The 22,215-nt window shown below is 42.4% G+C and overlaps 2 protein-coding genes across 2 annotated transcripts; both read right to left on the reverse strand.

Moving 5' to 3' along the window:
* Window positions 1-1,881: 1,881 nt before the first annotated feature.
* On the reverse strand, window positions 1,882-5,621 carry LOC139218316 (leucine-rich repeat-containing protein 74A-like). Its single transcript, XM_070849880.1, has 13 exons — window positions 5,474-5,621; window positions 5,173-5,312; window positions 4,962-5,069; window positions 4,723-4,816; window positions 4,559-4,608; window positions 4,324-4,405; window positions 4,013-4,098; window positions 3,731-3,925; window positions 3,465-3,560; window positions 3,184-3,312; window positions 2,961-3,065; window positions 2,707-2,792; window positions 1,882-1,921 (listed from the first exon to the last, which is right to left on the reverse strand). The coding sequence occupies exons 1-13, from the start codon at window positions 5,619-5,621 to the stop codon at window positions 1,882-1,884; spliced, it is 1,359 nt and encodes a 452-aa protein (XP_070705981.1).
* Window positions 5,622-7,599: 1,978 nt separating this feature from the next.
* LOC139217894 (jun dimerization protein 2-like) lies at window positions 7,600-18,208 on the reverse strand. Its single transcript, XM_070849391.1, has 5 exons — window positions 18,079-18,208; window positions 16,802-16,854; window positions 9,403-9,620; window positions 8,769-8,873; window positions 7,600-8,509 (listed from the first exon to the last, which is right to left on the reverse strand). Exons 3-5 carry the CDS (start codon window positions 9,595-9,597, stop codon window positions 8,318-8,320), a joined length of 492 nt encoding a protein of 163 aa, XP_070705492.1. The 5' UTR covers window positions 9,598-9,620; window positions 16,802-16,854; window positions 18,079-18,208; the 3' UTR covers window positions 7,600-8,317.
* Between the last annotated feature and the right edge of the window lie 4,007 nt (window positions 18,209-22,215).

Below are 22,215 nucleotides of genomic sequence, written 5' to 3' on the forward strand. Positions count from 1 at the left end.
GGAAAAAAACACAGAATTCATTATAAGACAAAAAACCCAAACATTAGATTACCATGAGAATACTGGGGGTCCTAATGGGCCTGAATACAGCAAACAATGATACAAGAGTTCCTTTAATTTAATTATTTACTTTTATTACCGCTCAAGATTCCATTAGCGCTTTCGAGATCATGTTAATTGGCAGCGTGTGCCAGTGGGTGCATAGATATCTGAAGGGTTTGCTGGCAGGTTTTTGTTTCGTCTTCAAAATTTGGCCAAATCTGTGAATTTCCAATCGGGTTGCTCAATAAGACGTGGGTTTAAAGTCTTTGTGTCCATTCAGATGAAAGATGGCCCATTAGAAATTGGCAGCTAGCTGTTTGTTTTCATTAAGCCACATCAGAGGGATAATTTACCTAAATTATTCTGTTATTTTTTTTCTGTCTTTTAAACAGATAATTATATAAACGTCATTAGGTAAATAACTGTATTTTAGTCCAGTTGGAAAAAGTGTGGTTTGCATTTATGGTGATAATATTATACCTTAATATTATGTTTCATGTTTTTGGCTTTTTAACACTATTCAAATTAATATATAAGCCCTATAAAGTTTTACATGTATTAGATGATTGTGTCTTTTCTATGCATTGGTATCCCCCATGAATCCAGTCGGGGATGAATCAGCTGTTTTAGTTACGTGTCAAAAAACTTTATTTCTGTCTTGACTTCTCTCTAAACAGATATTGGCAAAAAGCATGAAAATGGCGTCATCGGTTCCTGTTAGATAATGTGCAACCAGCAAAGTACCACTTCCCCCGGTCACGGCTCACATTTTACACGTTACTTAAGGTTATGTAGTCTATCATATTACTCAGTGTGACTGAAGTTCACTGAATGCTCACCACAAGGGGCTCCTCCAAATAAGGTGGGTTTATAGGCCAAGGAAGTAAAATTTCTGAATAATCTACAGTAATAAAATAACTGTTGTAGTTGAAGTACTGAAACACTGGCACAGAGCTGAATATGCAGTTTTATCTGTTTTAACCACCTCAGATTCTGAAATAGCATCGACTCGTGCTGTTTTCCACCTGTGTGCTGCATCCTCCGAGTCAGAATTGCTGTATGCTGATACACAAATCAAGACAAGAGGCACAGATTCAGTTTTCTAGTTTATTTTTATGGATAATAATGGTGACAATTGTCTGAATGAATCTTGACAGGCTGCAGAATATCTTGGGACCTCTTTGACTGGCAGCTGCCATCCCTTCCAGACGAATTTCAAATGATGAGGGATTGAATGGCTGTGAACACAAGGTGCTGCCTGGAGGATCCAGGAGACCACATGTACTGGTGATGTGAAGCTCCTCAGAGGTAAAAACAGTGACAAATAAACACATATAACTCAAATGGGATGTTAGTTCAGAAGTGTTCTGCGTCCTGATCACCTACGATGTCACAGTGTCAAGTCGTTTTACTCACGACCCAGTGAGGTGCGTCATGTCATGAATCTTCTCTGTCACTGGAGCCACCAGACAGACTGATAGCATGGTTTGATATCACACCTTGAGACAATTCATCAGCACAGCCTTAATAATCCTACCCTGCAGGGCCAGTATAAGTAATGCTGCTCATGCATATTCACAAGTGTGCCGTTTCCTTTACAGGCCATCTCATTCAAAGCTAACCAGTGTGGCCAAACAACTAGCTTGCATCTGGCCCTATTCTTTCTCTCCTCTCGGTCCTTTGATATGGGTGCCAGCTCTCTTTTTCTTCCTCCTCTTGTTCTGTTTTCATACCAGAAGATTATTTTTGGATGGAGAGAATGAGGCGGAGGACCCTGTGGCCCAGCCGCGGACACAGCTGGCAGCGCCGAGGTGGGTGCAGCTGGTTGGTGTCAGAGGTTCAAGTGGTCACACTGGACAGAATTGGGTTGAGCGAAGAACTACAGTGGAAGGAGAGCGGAGGGGGAGTCACTGGGGTCATAGGAAGCTGTTATTAGGGTGCACAATAGCACCGGGTTTGTGATGTCAGATCCTCCTCGTGTGCATCTCCATGTTTTTCAAAACTGAAATGGTGCTTTAGTGAGATCAGTCTGGAAAAACGGGTTACATACTGAATTTGTAAAGTCGCACTGCTAGCATACAAAGAACAAAAACCAATAGCAGAATAAATTATCTTTTATTTAAAGATGTCTCCTCTGGTACCTCTAATCCTCATCCTAGTGGTCTGTGTGTCTATGACAGCTTGGCGAACTGACTGCAACAAAGACAAACATTTTGGACATCTTCTGCAGTCATTCATAGCTGATTTGGGTAAAATCACCTGGTGAAAGCAGCATTGTGTTACAAAACATTGAAAAAAAAAAACATTGCATGACAAGTGAGCACACTCCATGAAGGCCAAGAACTGCATTTGAAAGCTCCAGGAAAAGCTTGTAAGTGGAACCTGAGTTAAGATTATTTTTTTCAAACTAATGTTTTCCCATTTTACCAGAGTCGTATCCAAAATGTGTGCAGGTTTCAAAACCCAGGCGAATACATCTGAAACGATCAGCGCGGTGGGACTCCACCAGGTTAAGTGGAGAGTTTCCTTGACGTGGTCCTTTAAAACTAATAATTATGGTCCACCACAGATCTCTGCCTATTTCCTTCCTTAAAAGTTACTTTATGAGAAAATGCATGTACTTATTTGTGACAGCATCGTTATAATTGTCCTCCACAGACTAACCTGTAGATTATGGTGGCCGTGCAGCTCTCATCAAACCTCCTGATCAACCACTCAAGCTGTCGCTGATTCAGAGGTACGTCTGCAGCCTGCGTGCACGACAACATCATTTGCTCCAACGCTCCTCAATAAGACAGTTAATATCTGAATACTTCAGCCTAGTGAAATAATCTTCTGTGGTGGATTTGTTGGCCTCATCAGTGACGTGTGTCGGTATGTGACGTTTTCCATGTGGTGTGACAAAGTGTCAGTCTGACCTTTACAGCCCTCCTGAAGGCAGATGTAGAGACCCTCATAGTCCCTTCTTTATCCAGAGACTTGAAGAAGTCCATGATGCTCTCATTTCGCTCTTCAAGGAATTTCTATAAAAGAATCCAGATGTTTTAACATTTAGAAACAGAAGAGTGCGAATTTAGGAGCTTCATGAGCATGAATATTTAATATTTATCACTAGATTTCTCTTCCTTCCTCACCACTGACCTTAAAGATCTGGAGGGCAGACACGTTCCTGGTGACGGAGCTCATGACGCTGTACCGAACATCCAGAGCGGGACGCCTCTGACGGGCTTCCTCCAACAGCTCCACAAAGGCCTCGCACACAAACACTGTCTGCACTCACACACACACATACACAGTTCACGTTCAGAGCAAAGGAGTAGTGCTGCAGGCAGATGTAATAATCACATATTCACATGCAGACAACATTTATATTCATACTTCAGTTCATATTCTGAGGACAAACTAGTTTCTGCTGCACTTACAGAAATATCGATCTCCTCCAATGCTGATTTCATGTTCTTTGTGACTGTTTTTAGCAGCGTCAGAGCTCCGATACTTGTTAGGGGGTTTTGGGACAGCTGAATAAAATACACACACACACACACACACACACACACACACACCAGACTTTACATTTAATTTAAATGAATCAACTTTTTTTAAGAGTGTAACAAGTTTCAAATCACCAATCAAACACAGCATAAATAAAATACCAGCGCTCTAGGAATTCACCCTGTGGTTGACTCACCTTGAGGACCCTCAGGGTGTCGTTGGTGGCCAGGCCCTGGCAGAGCAGGGTCACAGCCTCATCGTCCATACGGTTACCGCTCAGGTCCAGCAGCACCAGCGTTCTGTTCAATTTCAGCGCTTGACCCAGTGACTCGGCCTCGATGTGGCCAAAACCGTTACATGACAGCTGGAGCTGCTGCAGGGTGGAGTTTACCTGAGGACAGGAGAGCATGAGTGATGAACAGTTAAAGATGTTAAAGATGCACTGAAGGCCTGTGATTGAGTGTGGAGCGTTTGTCACCTTCAGCCCAGCACTCAAAGCCATTGCACCTCGCATGCGAAGGTGATTCCAGCTCAGATTTAGGACCTCGATGCCTACATTTGTGGCTTTGAGAAAGGGGGAAGAAATTTAAACTGTCACAATACGTTTGAAACATTAACCCACAATTTATACATTAATTCCATTAAAGTGAAATTAAAATCAGTAAATATTTTCTGTGATAGTTTTGACTTGTGAACTAATGTGGTCACCTACTGCCATGGTGAACACCCACCCAGAGGCTTGAAGCTTGGAGTCTTAGATGCACTTTCAATCTTAACTAACGACTGTACCTAACATCTGGCCCAGGTGTTCTCCTCCTACGTCACAGAACCTGTTGTGACTGAGGTCCAGCTCTTTGACCACATAGTCACCCTGAGAAGAAAGAAAATGCAGGATTGAGGCTCGACACAAATTTAAATATGACAGTTTCTCGGTTCATTTGTTAGGATACAGTCATGAAAATGAAAATGTAGGAGCTCAGTATGCTCTCTTGCCACATGGATTCATCAGTGAACATGTACAAACCTTTAAAGCATCAGCAAAGTATTTAGCAGCAGAATCATCAAAATCATTTCCTAAGGGAAGAAGGGGGAAATTAATGCAGTTACTAATCCAAAAAGAGCTCACTTGTGCTTTTAATTTCCACTATTCTACAGTGATGCGCAGAGGTGGGAGACTTAGACGATCACCTGAGAGTTTGATGGATTGGATGTAGTAATTGTCTGACAGCATTTTGGAGAAGATCTCGGCTCCTTCAAGGTTCAGCTGGTTGTTGGAGAGATTCTGAAATGAAGACATTCAGCAATTTTTGAGAGGGAAAAAAACATTTGTGTATTCCAAAAAATGGGTGTTTTAAAAAGCTATCATTCCTCTTCCTGTTCAGAGCAGACAGATACCACGTTGTACCATTTATAAATAGAATAGTTACTAGACTCTGAATGGTGAAGTTTATTTGAAGCATCTCTATCAGGTAACGTGTCCCCTTTGCCTCAAGTGCGTTGTCCTCCAGCTCAAGGTTCGTGACGACATTGTCATGCTAAAACACCAAAATATTAAAAATACTATTAAATGAATGTCTGATCCCACAGATTTTTTTCTTTAAAGTGAATATCTAGATGAAAAGGATTGAAGATCCCTACCTGCAGAGCGATGGCCAGAGCTTTGGCCCCCAGAGGTCCCACACCATAGTGGTTCAGGTTGAGATTGGCTTCGTCCAAGTGGCGGAGGAAGGAGGAGACGGGAATGACTCCTGCACGCTGACAGGCCTGCAGGTACAGCTCTGCACGGGACAAACTCTGTTTCTGTTTGGTGGCATCTGAAAGGAAGTGGGACAATGCAGAAGAGGTGAGGGTGCTCAAGACTATGCATACATCGTTATTGACCGGTTGTGTAACCTACCGTCTTTTTCCAGATCAGTGTCCCACTCCTCACCGCCGTCACCCTCTTGGCCCTGGGTTGGCTCCTCCCTGTCCTCCATCTGATCCTGGCTCGCCGTGGCCAGGACTGACTGGTTAGACGGCTGCTGCTCCTCCTCTGGCTGTTCCTCGTTGAGATGGAGAGCCACACTGTCCTCCCCACACTGATCCATCGGACCACAAAACCCAGAGAGCCTCACCTGGATCTGCACTACACACCTGAGGAGGAGGGAGGTGAGGCTGACTCTTACTCAGAGTTCTCTGTAGCAGTGGGAGCCAAAATACTACACACCAATGTCAAACCTGAGTACTGCACTTAAATCCAAATATGAATAACTGGCACTTTACCTTATGCTTCCCCTCCATTATTTTACCTTTTACTCCACTTCATTTATTTTATAACTTGTTTACTTGTTACTTTGCAGAATTAGTTTAATAAAACACATAAATTACGATGCAGTAAAAGAGATAATGTAAAATCTGAATCACCCTCAGGAGAGAATGAAGGAAGCAAAGGGTGGATAAACTTAGCTGCACATTTAACCACCAGCTTCAACATGAAGGTGATGTAAGCTACACCTTAATACCTTAATGATAATAACACAATTTAAACTAAGGCGGTCCATTCTGTGTAATGACTACTTTTGGTACTTTTAAAGTCTATTTTGATGCCAAAATTACTTCATTAATGCTCCAGTTGTTTTTGCTAACGTTAGCATACATGCTAAAATATTTTATGCTAAATATAACCATTAAACTGGACCAAAATAAAATTAATTATTCCGTATTAAAATAAAACAGTCACTGTTTCTGTTTAACAACCTGTAAAATGTCCTGTATCGTTCAGAGAAGAGAAAAAACAGCCTACCTGAGCAAGTTTAGTCACTTTCTGATGAAAAACGATGAAGGTTTTAACTGCAGGAAAACCAACGGTTCATGAAGTTCAATCCGGTTGGTGATTAAAAAAAAAAAAAAAGAAAAAGAAAAATGATGATAAAAGATAAAAGCTGATTATAAAAATAAGAGAGAGAAAAATGTATGGCAAATCTATCCATGTCCGTCTGTCTTTACACGTCGCCAGTATTATTTAGTTATAAAATAATCGTGTCAAGTAGAAATGATTTATCCTGCAGTTCATGAAAGAGTCCACTAGGTGGCGCTGCTGACCGCAGTCTGAGTGCAGGCTCATGAACAGGCTACTGAACAACAGAGCAGCTCAGAAAACTCTACAACTAACTTCCGTTTTTAGTCAGTCAGAGGTAATAATGCAGCTCCACTGTCTGTAGCATCACTGTGTTATTATTCAGTCAGTGTGAGGAGCATTCATGCAGAAGTGTTGCTACAATTCAGTGTTTTTGCTCATCTTAACCTCAGAGCGCTCATTTGTTTGGCTCTTTATGAGGTAGGAAGAGGTTTAATGCACTGACCATGTTGTTATTTATTTACATGACTCATATCTATAGTGAGTTTTTCCTGCTGTCCAAAATGTAGTGATGAGGTTCTGTTGTTCCTCCTTCAGCATCAATTCAACTAGTCTTGTAATTATATAATAATTATAATTGTTATATAACAAACAATGCTACAACTTGTTCTTTAAAGTACTTAAGAAGGTGAAATAAAACTCAATCACTATTCACTTATAACAATTAGTGCAAGGCCTTTCTTTAAAATGGTAAAGTTTGTTAAAACACAGTCAGCAGCTTTCTGCTCAGTCTGCATATTGGAGATATTTCTCCCGCTGAGCCCTAAACAAAGGGAGCTGCAATAATCAAGCATGAATGACCTTTTCAGAGCTTTGCAAATGAAAGTAAAGCCCTGACTTTGGCAATGTGCCTCAGCGGAAGAAAACATGATTGCACAACTTCTGTCACTTGATAAGTTCTGGTGTCACAACTGGGAGCACTAAAGATAATGTGAGATTTTGCAGATCTGATGGAGTTTAAAAAAAGCAGACTTTCTTTCCTGTAGTTAGAAAATAAAATTTAATCTATTCAGGGTACCAGAGTCATACATAGCAGATACAGGTCCAGAACAGACATTGAAATACTGCTCAGCTGAAAAGATTTCTGCTTGTTTTCACAGCTGTTTGACAGCGCAACATGACGGGACACAGACCAGAAAGACTGAAAAGACAAAAATCACATCAAGTGATTAACAAGCATTTCATATATGTTTACGTATACAAAGCAGTATAAAACAAGTACAATAATGGACAGACAACAAGTCCAAAAAAAACAAGGGTGTAAACATTTTGTGTATATGTGCTTTTCATGACGCCAGCGTCACCACAAATCGGATCAACCGGTAACTGCCATCGTCGAGGCAGAGTATAGAAATTAACATTACAAAAAAACAACTCTACTCCGTCTGGTGTACTTGTATTGAGTATTGTGTACTAAAAACTCTACACCGGTATATTTTGGCTAGCATACAAAAGGAAAACTGCAGACCTCTAAGCCTCTGTGAGCCTCTGCATTGAAACAATGCCACACAATCTATGCAGGGCTTTTGTAACAGAGCACCATATTGATATTAGTGTGTTTCCTCGGCGTTGTTTCCAGTCGTACTCTACTGTTTCCATTGGTCCCTTTATGTAGAGATGGTTGAAGTAACAACTAGGCACAGTGGGTGTCAACGACAACACTTAATGCGGAGATGAAACTGGGCATTTCCAGTCTTCGGATGGACAGAGCCAGCTCATGTAGCAGTACTAAAGAAGCCCTACGACCTCGGGTCTCTGGGCAGAGTCTGCAAAAGTCTTCAGCTCGGAGCTCAAGTGCTTGTTGAGAAATGTATTGCCAGTTAGGTTTTTAATTTAAATGGCTGCCAGTTTGGGCTTCGGGGACTCGGACTCCCTGGTCTTCTGGTTTCACTTGTCCTCGGTGGAGAGCTGCTCCAGCAGGGGGTTGACCTCGCCCTCGGGTGTTTTGACGCTGTCGGTCCTCACGATGCAGGTGGGCCGGTGGAGATTGAGCATCACCATTAGCTGCTGTCTCTCCAGGCGGAGCTCCTCGATCTGGGCCTTCAGATCGGAGTTCACCATCTCCAGACGCTCCGATTCCTGGACAGAGATGTTGAATTAGAAACTACTGGACAAATACATTGTTCTGTGTACTTCAGAGCTGGTAAGCTTTTGCCAAATCACTTTAGAAAAATGATCTGAGATCCATGATTTTAACTTGTGCAGGTGCAGTTTAAACCAGACTTGTATTAGCCTGATCACAGGAGCTCTGAGATTGATGCTAGAGTCATCCACTGTTCAGGTTAACTGAAGTCAGGCTACCCCCCCCCCTCTCCCCGGTGCTGTGTCATGAACTCACCCTTTGGAGGAAGTCAGTCCGTTCCTTCTTCTTGTTTCGGCATCGCGCTGCTGCTACTTTGTTTTTCTCTCGTCTCCGTTTCCTCCTTTCCTCATCTTCATCCATCTCCACACAGAAACACAATGTCACCGTTAATAATGGAAACAAGCATTATTTGACCATTTTATTAACTTTAACTATTAACTAAATAACAGTCATCACCTAGATGAAAAAAATAAATGATATGCCACCTCTACAGTAATTCTTGTTCAGTTTCTCATGCCCTCATACTGTATATATGCGTGTACTTCTCACTGTAAGCACAGCTCAGTCCAACTACTGACAATAATAATACGTTTTATAGTTTAACAGCTCTTTTTCATGTTCTTTCCATCACTTCAGACTATGAACATAAATGTGAATGACCTGCACGTGATACTGAAATTGAAATTAAATTTAGTTCATTACTTACAAATGTCAGCTGGAAAGTGATGTAATTTTCTAATACAAAGCTAAAACCTGCCGTGACAGAAGGCTTCCAATCATCCTGAACCTAAAACCTCCTTGTTCCTACCCTCTGACTATATTTCCATCTTTCACACACTATATCTCTGCACTATTTCCCCCGTCTCTCCTCTCCTCTCCTCCTCCTCACCTCGGTCTTGATGGCCAGTGGCCTCTTCCCCAGCCTCCCCAGGAAATGCAGTGGAGACAGCATGGAGCCCAGCTGCCGGAAGTCGGCCAGCTTGAGCTGGTCAGTGAGTGTGGTGGCCGAGATGCCCGCCAGCGGGCCCAGGCAGGGCAGGGATCCTGCTGCCAGCGAAGGGTCAGGTATCTGTCCCGGCATCATGTCCGACCCGGCCACCACCGCCGCTGTGGGGACACAGAGAGGGAACAATTGGGTTAAAACGGAGCAAAGCAAAGTGTGCACACACACACCTTTTAAATAAATACTCGTATTTTACTCCTTAAATTCACATTAAAAGCAAATGTATGCCTAAAACAACACCTTGTAATCACTGTTTGGTGTTCATGCTGAAAAGCTTATACACTTGAATGTTATTGTGTGAGCAAAATGTGCTGAACTTAATGGCATCGTTCTGTACAGATCGTACTTTTCATTCTTCTCTAGTGCTAACAGGAGCCACACATTTACACCCGTCTTTCATTATCATAGTGCAGCCATCAGACGGCATCTTTTATGTTTATTGTGATCTTATAGCCTTGGCATTCTACCCCCTAAAAAGATTAATTTAACGTAGTCTGTTCTTGCCATCAAACATCTTTCTAAATACAGGTTGCTGTTTCCAAGAATGCATTCAAACGTTGACAGCTTTGACAGCTGTGTTATCTTCTTAGTCAGCAGCCAAAGAAAAAAAAAACAAACTTCACGCTGTCAGCAGCTACACACTCATCTCTGTAGTTTCACATGCAAAGGGAAGCCATGACACCCTTCGCCATGATCACATAAACCCAGGGCTGTCTTCCTCACTCGCCTGTGTGATCATTTGCAGAGTGTTTTTTCATTTTGAGTGTTCGTTTGGTTGTTAAAGGCGATTCAAAGTGTATCAAAAGCCATCACGTCAAAACAGAGCTGGTAACACTCATGCGTTCCACTGCCACCCTCTTTCAATGATTTGAGGTAGTTTGGAGGGGTTGACCACAGCACTTTTTCATGTAATCAGGGAGGAATGAGGGGCAGGGAGGAGAAAAGGGAGAACTTGTGCAGGCCTAAAGGAAGTGGCTGAAGAATTAAGACGTCTCTCTAATTACTGTAAGACCAAGAGTTGGAAAACTTCTGATGGCCAAATAAAAAACAAATGTTGCAGATGGGAACAGTGTAACATGAGCCGCCTGTACCCTGCCCATCCCTGTAATCTTTGAGGAGAGGCAGGGAGTGAATTTTAGAAAAGTCTGACAAGAAATTGTTTCTATTATTGTACATTATATAAATAGAAAATAAATACTGAAATAAAAAAAATGTCCAGGGGGTGAAAAATGGCTAATAGAGGCAAAGACTCAGCTGCCAATTCAAATTTTCTGCTGATGAAATTTTACACCAAACAGCAACAGAATCTCTATGTGGATCATGTTTGTTTTTGACGAAAACCCCCGGACGACTGATCCAACTGAACAACTGACACCTCAATAACTTTGGCACGCTGAGAAAATGTCAGCTAGGGTTACCCGCCAAACCCAACGCTACGAGTTGAGTTCTAAAAAGATTGATGATATCAGCGTGACTTCTACATTAGCAGCTTAATTCACATTTGCCTCCTGAGTGTTCGGCCGAAGCCAAACCTCTGCAGGTTGGGCACAAGTTGAACAAAGCCCCTCTCATATGGAACCAACAAAGAAGCGTATTGTAAGGTGCTGCACAAACAGCTGACTTTGCTGGTGGGTGACGAGCTGACAGGCAGACTGTATTGTAAGTTAAACCAAGTTTTTCTTTCTTCGCTACTTTTTTTTTTGCGGGGCTGAAAGACGTGCTGTATTACAAAAGCCTTAGAGGAGGTGATAAAAAAACAAGGTTATGTAACTCTATTCTAATGTACTCCACCCTGCTTTTGGGCTGGTCTCAAAGTGTTTTTACAGTTGGACTGAAGTTTACAATCGAGCACTGTGGAAACCGAATCAGCTTTTAGCAAGAGCAAATCAATTCTGAAGTGTTGCTCGTCTGCTAAATGATTTAGACTGAGAGATAACTCTGTCACGTAGCGCCTCAGTAAACAATGACAGTGAGTAGCAGGTATGATGTGAAACAAATTCAGCTTAAAGTTGTACAGAGATTACTGCATATAGCATCTAAAACGCCTGCATTACCTAAAACGTGAGGTATTGCAGTACTAGTACTAGTAGTAGTATCGAGTCCTTCAGCTTGTCTCCACACTACGTTTGGCCTGTTCCTTACCACCTTCAGTCTTCATGATTTATTCACTCCAAGGACAAGTTGGTGTGTGGAGCCAGTGTCCAATGAGCCATTTTATTATTTAAATCCTGACTGCCCCCTCCCTCTCCTCCCTCCCTCTCACCCACCGTATGTATACTCCCATTTACACTGCACTTGGCAGTAGCCTGTTGTTTTTGCTGGAAAGGAAAAGAACAAGACAGCCCTGGTGAAAAATCTCTCAGACAAAATTCCCTCTCTCTCTCAAACTCCCGGGAGAAGAGGAGGAATGGAAGGTGCCGAGGCCTTCACTCTCTGCAGAGACTTTGTCTAAGAACAAGGCAAACCATATGGCAGCTAATCCAGGGGTGAGAGAGAGAGAGAGAGAGAGAGTCATTCAAACAATAGTCTAAACTGGTGACTGAACCACAGCTTTTACTACTAAAGTCTTTGACAGAGCAGTGAACTCCGTAACATTACAAGGACATTGAAAACATGTGCTATTATCTATAAACCATGAAATTCTCATCTGCTCTGAAGTGTTTCTCTGCTTCTGCACATCTGTATGTTTTACTGAATCCATTCAGAAATCAGGGGAAACACGAGCAGAAAGCCCCCGACACGTGACTAAAGAGTATGCCATGTTTTTTGTTTTTTTTCTTACACTGCTCATTGCCAACCAGTAACTTTGCTGGAATTCAAAAGATGCAATCCAAACTAACCCCTGGGCTGAGGGAGCAGCCACAGGAACTGAAGCGCCTATTAGGAATGACTGAGCAAATCGCTTTCAGAGCCAAAATGGAGTCCAATATCCACGTTGGCCAGACAGTCAGGACCGGGGTACAGACTCAGATTAGGCTCCATCCTGGACAAACAGTTTTTCAATAGAAATCGACACTGAAAAAATAATTCAATTCAGGAATAATCATATTTTATGTCTGTTAGGCTGGCTCATATTCGGTACATTGTAATGAAACCCTGCTCAGTCAGACATATTGCAAGGAAAGCCCCCATTCCTCGCAATGACTTGTTGAAGCATGCAGCTGAAGCCAGACCTCGCCACACACACACACACACACACACACAGACTACATAAACCCAATATGTGTCTGAGTGACATCAGATCACACAAATCAAACCTCCACAGAGGTAGTTTTGCCAGCGGCCTCCAAAACAAAGGTGAAATGATGTCTGAAGTGAGCTGCCTATCAATTATGAGACATAAAAGTGAGCTACACACCACTCCAGACAATTTATGGCACTGTTGTAAACTCAAACGCGTAACAGACTTTTTGAGTTTATTGTGGCTTTTATGTTGAGTAGAAAGTTTTGTTTTATGTTTGATTTGTTCCGTCTCTTTCAACCTGGCCCACAAGTGTTTTAAAATCCCCCTCGCAAATTTCAACACCCCATCAAGCCTTGAGACATGAAACCCAGAAGAAGTCTCATCTGTACAACACAGGGAAAGTTTGCTGATGCACGTCTGAATTACACTCAAAACGCATGACTCAAAGTGAGTTTTGCATTTGTCAAAAGAGGGGTATTTTTCCTCTCTTTTTTTACTGTCAGCAGCAGACTGCAGTCGAGGATTAGTGGTCAGCGTTTGATGATGCAACGCCGTTACTGTGCTTTTGCAGTCAAGCAGAAAAGCCAGTGCCACAGCTTTTAGGCCCACACTAGCCTCAGACAAAGACACCTACACAGCCCGGCACCGCTGCCTCTCAGGGCTGACTGCGGAGGAGACGAGCTGAAGCCAAGGGCGGGGAGCGGAAATGTCATGTATTAGTTATGAAATATAGGACCGTACCCAAACGCAGATTCTGGCTAAAGCCCAAAACTAATCCGGCTGCATGTGAGCCGTAGATAGCTGGAGGTGTGTGAGGAGAGCGTGCACATGAGGGCTCCTATGTGAGAATGTGCAGGCGGTCAGTGTGTCCTATATACATTTACAGTCTGCTGGCTTCTCTGCTCACATACTCTGACTTCAGCTCCACCAAATGTGTCCATTTCCTGAGTCATTCCTGAGAGCAATTAGCAGTGCTGAGGAATTCAGCTCCTTACCAATAGCCAGCGGCACGACTGGAGGCCCTATTATCCTCATCCCCTATAGAGACTGTGAAGGACAGGGACGGGGGGGTTACACGGGGTGTTCAAAAGGTACTCATTACCTTAACATACTGTTGCTTTTTAAACAGGAGCCCACTAACGGCTAACCTGTACCAGTGCAGTAAATTTGGGGACTGAAAACAGCAGTTAAAAAGTATTTCTCTTTTTATGCCTTGCCAGACAACTCAATTTTAAAATCGCTGGATTACAGGAAAGACATGCACGCTTTCCAAGATACTTTTTGCTCGCTTTTTGTCAACGTACTTTATTAAAGTCTAATTTTGGACTAATAAGGCATTCTGCGGCCCACACACCAGCATCTTGCAAAACTCTTGCGAGCAGCTTCAGCAGCTCTAACGCTACATGAGCACTGAAAATGAACAATGAGTGCAAATGCTCGGGCCAAGGCACGCTCTCTCCGTCTCTGGCCAAGGTCTCAGCCATCATCATTACCGTCTGCATTCAGTCAGGCTGTGTGTTGAGTTACAGCCTTTCGCAATCCTCTGAGGAAACCAGGGAATTTGGCACCGACTTTCCTCGAGGACAGGACAGTCCAAATATACAGTATCGACATTCCTCCAACCCCTCATTATATTTTCATTGGACGGACAAGACACGAGGAGGGAAGAGACGCGGTAATAATGGCTGTTGTTCTGATCATGCTGCGGTCACCTCTGGCCATTAAACTCAAGGGTGACTATGTGTGGGAGTGGAAGTTATTATCACAGAAGAACATAGGGTCTCTTCTCATCTCAGTTTCAATTTCTCATCACTTATTCTGCCGCTTTTATGGGCTAAATAGCTGCCACAGATAAAGCGAACCATTCAAATTCCTCTTGTGAAGATGACTAAACATTCCCAGCAATTCAACGCAATTATGAACATTTAACCTCGCAGTATGATGAGACTCTCGGCTACAGCAGTAATGAGCGAGCTTAAATTCCCCTCACAATTACAGTTTGGATGTCTCGGCAGTGAGCTCAGTTCAGTGCATGCAGAGGTTATCTTTTGTTCACAATGAAATTACACAACGGAGCAGGAAGTTGTACTAACTATCGCATTTTATTGTAGCCTTCAGTCTGGGAATGAAAACATTTTCAGGCAAATTGAAACACAAAGCACCTGCAGATATGCACAAGGCGAGAGCACTGTGGCTGCCTTCATTCAAGTATTACGATGTGATCATTGGCTGGATTCCTGCTTGGCCTGCTTCATGCCATTCAAACAGTCACACATCTATATTCCACGTCTGGGTGGTCCTAGTTGAATTATTATAAGGCTACTATTTTTCCTCCACATTGTAAGTCAGGATTAGACTTTGCATGGCACAGCGCTTTGGCTTGGCTCAGACATGGATTAAATGAATCAAAACACAAAATGCAAACAAAAGCCATTTCAGATGTATGGAGTTCACGTCCATGACAAATCCAAGACAAGTTATGTGCAATCCCTGACAATAAGAGATTGGCCAACCAGGTCCAGAAAATCAGATTTAATGCCATCTGTTGAGGCAATCACCATTGTTGTGTAACGTGGTTGTCACTTTAACGCCGTTTCATACTTTGTCCTCTGATATTTCCTCATCTGCCCCACGTCAAGCAGACGCCTGCTCTGATTAAACAAGCACTCATGTCTGAACTGTACTATGTGTTCAAGCCTTTTGTTGCTCCTGAAGGCGGTGAGCTACAGGTCAATGTTTAGGTCGACATCTAGCGACGGGACTTTTGTGCTGGCTTCAAGTCCAAAAGAAACTCAGGGAATCTGGAAATCATAACTCTGTAAAGGCTATTTTAAAAAGAGCTTTGACTGTGCTCTACTAAAAAAAAAATTACTGGCTTCAATGCCTTTTCTCTCAGTTATACCTTTGGACATTTGGGTGTTTGCTTCCACAGTGAACATCTAGTCTGTCCTGACACACTGTTTTTACAAACCATGTGGAAAGGCTTATGGGGGAGTACAATGTGATACTGATAATGTGATACGTGCAGCAGTGAATAGCTGCTCCCCAGCATTAGTATTAGTATCACTGAGCCTAGCTGTTGCATAGTTGGCTCGCTCGCCTGCAATGCGTCTGCTGTCTATTCAGTGTACTGGGGTGCAGCTTGGCAATTCCAGCTCTCCAGAGACACACTGGAAGGCATTTCTACTTAAAATAAACCCTGTGCGCCCACGTCCAGCCTCTCAGCCCTGTCGGCCCTGCGCTGCTTGTCGGCTCGCCAGCCCTTCCCCATTAATCCACTGCAGCGTTCCATTTATGCAGAAACCATCCTACGGATGTGCCTGGGCAGGCGCTGGGGCATTTAAACCCTCAGCAACACACGCTTGATCACTTAGACGCACGCAAACACACATAACGACACAAAGGAAGCACGTATAGAAACGACACACAAATACTTTCCCCTGCATGGCATGTAGTTGTAGGAGAAAGCACTGCACCAGTTGAAGAACATGCACTCGCTGTATAGGAAAACATTGAACCTGCGAACTTGCAAGTCACACATCCACACACATGCACACGATCCACCCCATCCATCATATTTCTAATTCCATGATTGGCCTTTAACCTTCAGGCCAACAGGGGCAGATAACTAAAGCTACCTCTGGCCCCGATAGAGTTACTGTTACAGAGGAAAGTGTAAATCTCAGACCCTGCTGTGGACAACAAGATAATATTTACCGACTTGTTGCAACAGCACAGGGAAAACAAAGAACTGCTGTGGTGAGTGAGGGGAAGTGAAATATTGGAGTATGTTTAACAGGCAGTGTGCAAATTAACATGCGTGGCCTGCACACACACAAATGTATTAAGTGTTTCCCTTATCCACAGCACAGTGCACTGTGATGGGCCAAAGCAAAGATTTTAAATATGGGCCAATCTGAGCACACATTCTCGGCTCTCGGCTCACATGCGGCCAAAACCCCTTCACACTTCATTTAAATCACTCATGTTTCAAGGTGAGCTAGCTATGCCAAGAAGAAGTTTAGTGCAGCACAAGGTGATACCCCAGAGAGCATCCTAGGGAGATCTGATCCAAAACTGTTTTCAATACATGATACTTACTCAGAGAAAACTTGTCAGTCGTCTTCTGTCAATGATGCAACTGTGTTTGGACGCTGTAGAAACGTAAAGAGACACTTATTACCAATCATAGTAGAGGTTTTAGTATTGTTAGGAGAGCTGAAATGATTAGACTGATCAACAGAAACTTAACCAAAAACATTGTACCAAGCAAAAGTGCACACACATTCTTGGTTCCCGTTTCTCAATTGAGGATTTCCTTATTAGGTCACTCTTTATTGGTTGTATTAATATATATATATACAAAGGTATAATATATATATATATATATATATATAAGGATATAAGGTTTATCTGTCACAACAAACTATTTGAAGACGTCACATTGAGCTCTGGAAAATTGTAATAGGCAGTTTTTAGTTTGATTGATGGATACATTCATTGATAATAAAAAAAATAATAATCATTGGTTGCAGCTTTGGTTTCTCCCTCCATAGCAACAGAGAAACACTGTTATCTTCCAGTCATTATGCAAATCTGGTATTCTTGGCTTGTTATGCATCTTGCAGTTGCATGCAAAGTGTTGACTCTCATGTACTAGTAGTGAAAGTAGTTATTAAAGAGTTGAACGAACCTGCCGATTTTAATGTTACAACAGTCTGAACAGGTGGCCTGACTGTAGCAGTAATCAAATTTAATTCACATGTTTCTGTAATGTAAAATTATAAAAGCTGACGGACTCAGTGTGGTTTGGTGCATCAGGCTAGCTTAGCTAGCAGCTACTTTGAAAACCCACAGCGTGTGGCAAGGATAGCGTTACATAACTGTCTTCACCAGGCTAACTGACACTTCTCCTGTTTAGCAACACTGAAATCAAGACTCCTGAGATGAAAATACTTTCAGTCCGACACTAGCTGGTGTGTAATGAAGCTAACAGGTCTGTAAATAACGGGCTGTAAAGCCACGGTTGCTAACAACAGTAGTAACAACAGCGGATTTAACGGTTGTGGCAGCAAGAAACTGACGTCTGTGGGAAGAGCACGGAAAACTTTAAAACTAGTAAAACTACTTCTGACTTTTTACAGCAATTAAGTGACAATACACCCTCGCATAATGGCATTAACGGACACAGATGCCGCTCAAAAGCTCACACAACGAACAAAATCCAGTGTTGAGTCTCCACAACGTGGTGAGAAAAGTGTAAAGAAAATATGCGACAAATGTCGAGTCTTTGCCGCAATTTAGCCAACAGGCTCCACAAAAACAACGAGAGCAGGAAACGATGGCAGCACAGCTCGACGGATCGGACACAGACTTACCTGGTGTGCGTCCAAAATCCGCAGTGATAACGGGACGGAGCGGGAGTCAGGAGTCGGGATGTGGGTTTTGGGACTAGCTGGAGTCGTTGCATCAGCCCGTTTAAGTACTGGTCCTGTCTGAGAGCGCTCAGGAATGCGGAAGTGCTCCCCTGTACGTAAGCATGGATGAAAATACAGTGAGAGGAGGGCCGGAGACACAGAGGTTTGTTTGCTCCACCCCTAGCAACCAAAAACACACACTCACAGGCGGGAGGAGAGGAAAGTTTCAGACAGAGAGAGAGATCAGGGCTGAAACACACACCTCAAGCTATAAACTAGTCAGTGCAGCATGTTATGGCTATAAACACACACACACACACACTCACTCTCTTCGCTGCAGGCGTTTTATTATTTAATATTGAGGCGATGCTTAAAATACATCAGTGCAAGTGGTAACTTAGTTATAACCTATAATACAGTGTGGTAGTGGAGGTCTGACAGGTGTGTCAGTAGGTGCCAAGAGATTTGAACACATTTGGAGGACTTTTATTGGAGCACTATCTCAACCATCTGGGCTTCTGACCCCTTAATAAACAGATGTGACCCCTCCTCACATGTAATGGCTTTAATGTGGACATGATATGTGAGTAGTAGTAGACCTGAGAGTGACTTTGTTTCATTTGAAGGATATTTGGAGGTCTGGAAGGTCCAAGTATTTTAGAGAATGAGATGCAAGAACAAAAAAAAAATGAATACTTCAATTTAACAAAAAATCATTCTTTGTCATATATCATCTTGTGACCCCTCAAATGTATCTTATGATCTCTTTTCAGGGTCTCAACCCCCATGTTGAGATCTTCTGGTGTGGACTATTCAGGCTGGGAGACTTCACCCTGCAGCACACGCTGTTATTTGTTGTCTTTAGTACAGTTAAATTACATTTAAATCCCACAGAACGGACTGCTTGTGATTGTGTAAGCGAATGGGAAGGATGTGGCTTAGTTCCTGATTACTTTCAGAGGACGTTTAACATGTTAAACATGTCTTGTGAAATCCAAGAATAAGTACTCTTATACTGGCCTTTAAGGCTCTTCAGCGAGGAATCGAGTGTGTCAACATCAATGTGCGTTTCCTGACATCAAAGTGCTCTTTTAAGTACTGAAATAAGACTTGCAGCCTAGAAGCGACAAAAATAAACACATTTAACAGCAAACGTGTAGCTCCAAATCAAACATTTAGTGTGTAAATGTCCTTGTGACGACGTGTTATGGTCTTATTTTCCAATAAAGAGAAGAATCATCTCCCCTGCCAAAGTCATTTGGCTTTCAAAGCTGCAATCAGATGCTTGTGCAGATTTACTCCCAGTGTGGCTTTTAAATACGTTTATAAGACTTTTCTCAGGCAAATTCACAGAGGGCTGAAATCGTATTGTTTCAGGTGTTGGAGGAAGTTTGATGCTCATTCAGTAAGTCTTTCAGGATGTTTGCACATGTTGCTTTAGCTGCTTTGAAACCCATTTTTATTTTCTTTAAGCTTTCCTGCAGAAATATGTGACTTGATTCATAACAGATAATAACTACAACACACATGTGCAAAGTATTTCTGATGGACGTACCCGAAAGTTCCAGAAAAACTTCATCTGAACGCCTCCTCCTGCTGCTTCCCTCTAGTGTGGACAGTTGTTACTACATTGGACACTGGACTTTTAGAACTGGCTGTTTAAAGCACAGTGGAGACGTGAAGTTATGCTCTTAAAGGACTGAAAACAACCCTTAGCAATGAAATTCTGAATCATTTTTTGCTTCTTATTTAATTTTGATTTAGATTTTTAACAGTGTGTGTGACCAGAAGACATTGTATGATTTTGATAAAGCCATTAAAAATAATGCCAAAATGTACACCATGCTCAAGACACCACTGAGCTGCAGTATAATATCCAAAAAAAAGAAAATTATGGGGGTGTTATCCTCAAATTGCAATAAAATAGTGTGCTTTGGTGCCATTATAGTCAAGTAGAACAGCCCATTCACATGTGCACCTTTTATTATATCTCAGGTTTTTATCATTATCATTATCTGAGGCTCAGTTGGGTTTAACACAATGCCGTCTCAACTATTCCACCTCCAACAAGCAGCTGAGTTATTAGAGGCTCACCAAAATACCCCACTCCGTTCCTTTTTTTAGCTTCTAATTTGGTTCTGCTGTGATTTATGTCTCGCATCTGAGGGGAGGTCGGAGGAGGGGTGGTGGTGGTGGGGGGGTTGTGCGTCATAGTCGCTCCTAACATAGATGACAAATTTTAGGGGAGGCATTTGGGGTTAATAAAGCAGAACTGAACCAACAAGCAGACAGGTTTCATAAAACAGGAGGGTCCTGGACATCTCCGGTTGAGACAATTCAGAGGTTTTCCCTTCGCAGGTATAGAGTTACAGCTGAATTCCTCGGTGCCTGCAGGAAGGCAGCCAGAGATGTCACTCAGTACATGAACACACATGGTGCAGACCCATTTGGCACTTTAAGCCTTTAAGAGGGAACTGTCCCTGCCAAGAACAATAAGCCTTGATAATGACACTCTGAAAAAATATACCAGTCTGAATATGCAGACCAAGTATGCAAAGCATGTTAATTTGTTCAACAAAAACTTGATTTTTCCAGATTATTTTTTTAAAGAAACAATCGGATTCATTATGTGACAATGACAAAGTTGGCGGCTTCTCTACCTTGTTTGAAAGTTCTGAATCATATCTCAAAATATTTATTAAGATTTTTCTCGATTCCAATCCTCCAGACAGTCTTTGCACTAAAACAAAATCCTGGGTGCTCTTTCCAACAGCTGCCCAAATGATGAATGGAGAAAGGAGTGCAGCTTGTGGTTTTGCAGCTTTGCCAAACTCCTGCAGAGTTCTCGCTGTGTGGGCGTCAGAAGTCAAGGTAAAAACAATGAAACAGCCCTCTGCACAACCAAGAATTCTAATTCTCTCTCTCTTTATCTATTTATTTTCAGACATTTGCACATGTATTTGTAGTAACATCTGATACTCAGACACCAGCCTATGTCGTGCTTTGCATTCCTGGTGACGAGTTAAACGAGATGCAAACAAGTCGGTCGTGTTTTCTCACTTTCTTAAAAGCCTCATTAAAACCTGTAGGTTAAAGAGTGTTTAGTCGTAATGTTATCCAGCACCGCATCTTTGGGAAATACCCTGAAAACCAGACACCTCCAGACATAATTCTGACTCATCATCCACCACACTGCAGACATTATAGACAAACTGTATTTTTACCACTGCTCCATTTAATTTCCTTCCTTCCTTCCCTTTTTTTCTCCTTTCAAAATAATCTCAGACAGTTGTAGATCACGTCAAACATGTCTAGTAATGTGCTAAGATGCACCATCTTCGGTGAGGTTATTTAAAAGTGTACAGCAGATGTCCAACACTTTGCCATTTAGGACATCAAATCTGGAACTGGTGTATTACTGATTAATGATAGTTCCTGTTTCCTGACAACAGCGGTTTGGGGCGAATGGAAACTCAGATTCTATCGTAGTTTTGTCCAGTGAACTCTCAAATCTCCAGTGATTTAATTTAATCTGGGCACAACTTGGCATGAATGTAGGCAAAACACCAACACACTGACATGGTAATGTGCATAAAAATACTCTACATTGCAAATACAATCAGTCAACTGAAACATACATATTTTACTATGACACTTTCTCCTCTCCTACTGACAGCACACATGCACAGATAAGATAACATGCCCGTCTTAATGGATTGAATTGTGAAGCATCCGCACACAATTAGACTCCCATCAACTCCATTCACAGAAATCAAGTCACTGCTTTCATACGTACTGGAGCTGACTTTAAACCCTCCCCCTCCTCATCTTCATCTCCCTCTCACAACAACAGGCTGTCAGCTATTGCGCCAGCACTCCTCTTCCTTTCCCACTGATCCTGTTTCCATTAAAAGCTCCTGTTTCTAGTAAAAGCTCCCGGTGTTATTAGTGTTATTAGTGCTGCGAGACGTGGATTCACCGTTTAATGTCCAGCCTTGGTGTCATGTAGCTTCCAAGTCTACAAAAAGCACATTCTCATGAAGTCTTTGCAGTTTAATACATGCTGGTGCTAATTTAATAGTACCCTACTCATGGAAA

Source organism: Pempheris klunzingeri, chromosome 18, assembly GCF_042242105.1.
Source record: "Pempheris klunzingeri isolate RE-2024b chromosome 18, fPemKlu1.hap1, whole genome shotgun sequence".
In the NCBI taxonomy this organism is placed as follows: domain Eukaryota; kingdom Metazoa; phylum Chordata; class Actinopteri; order Acropomatiformes; family Pempheridae; genus Pempheris; species Pempheris klunzingeri.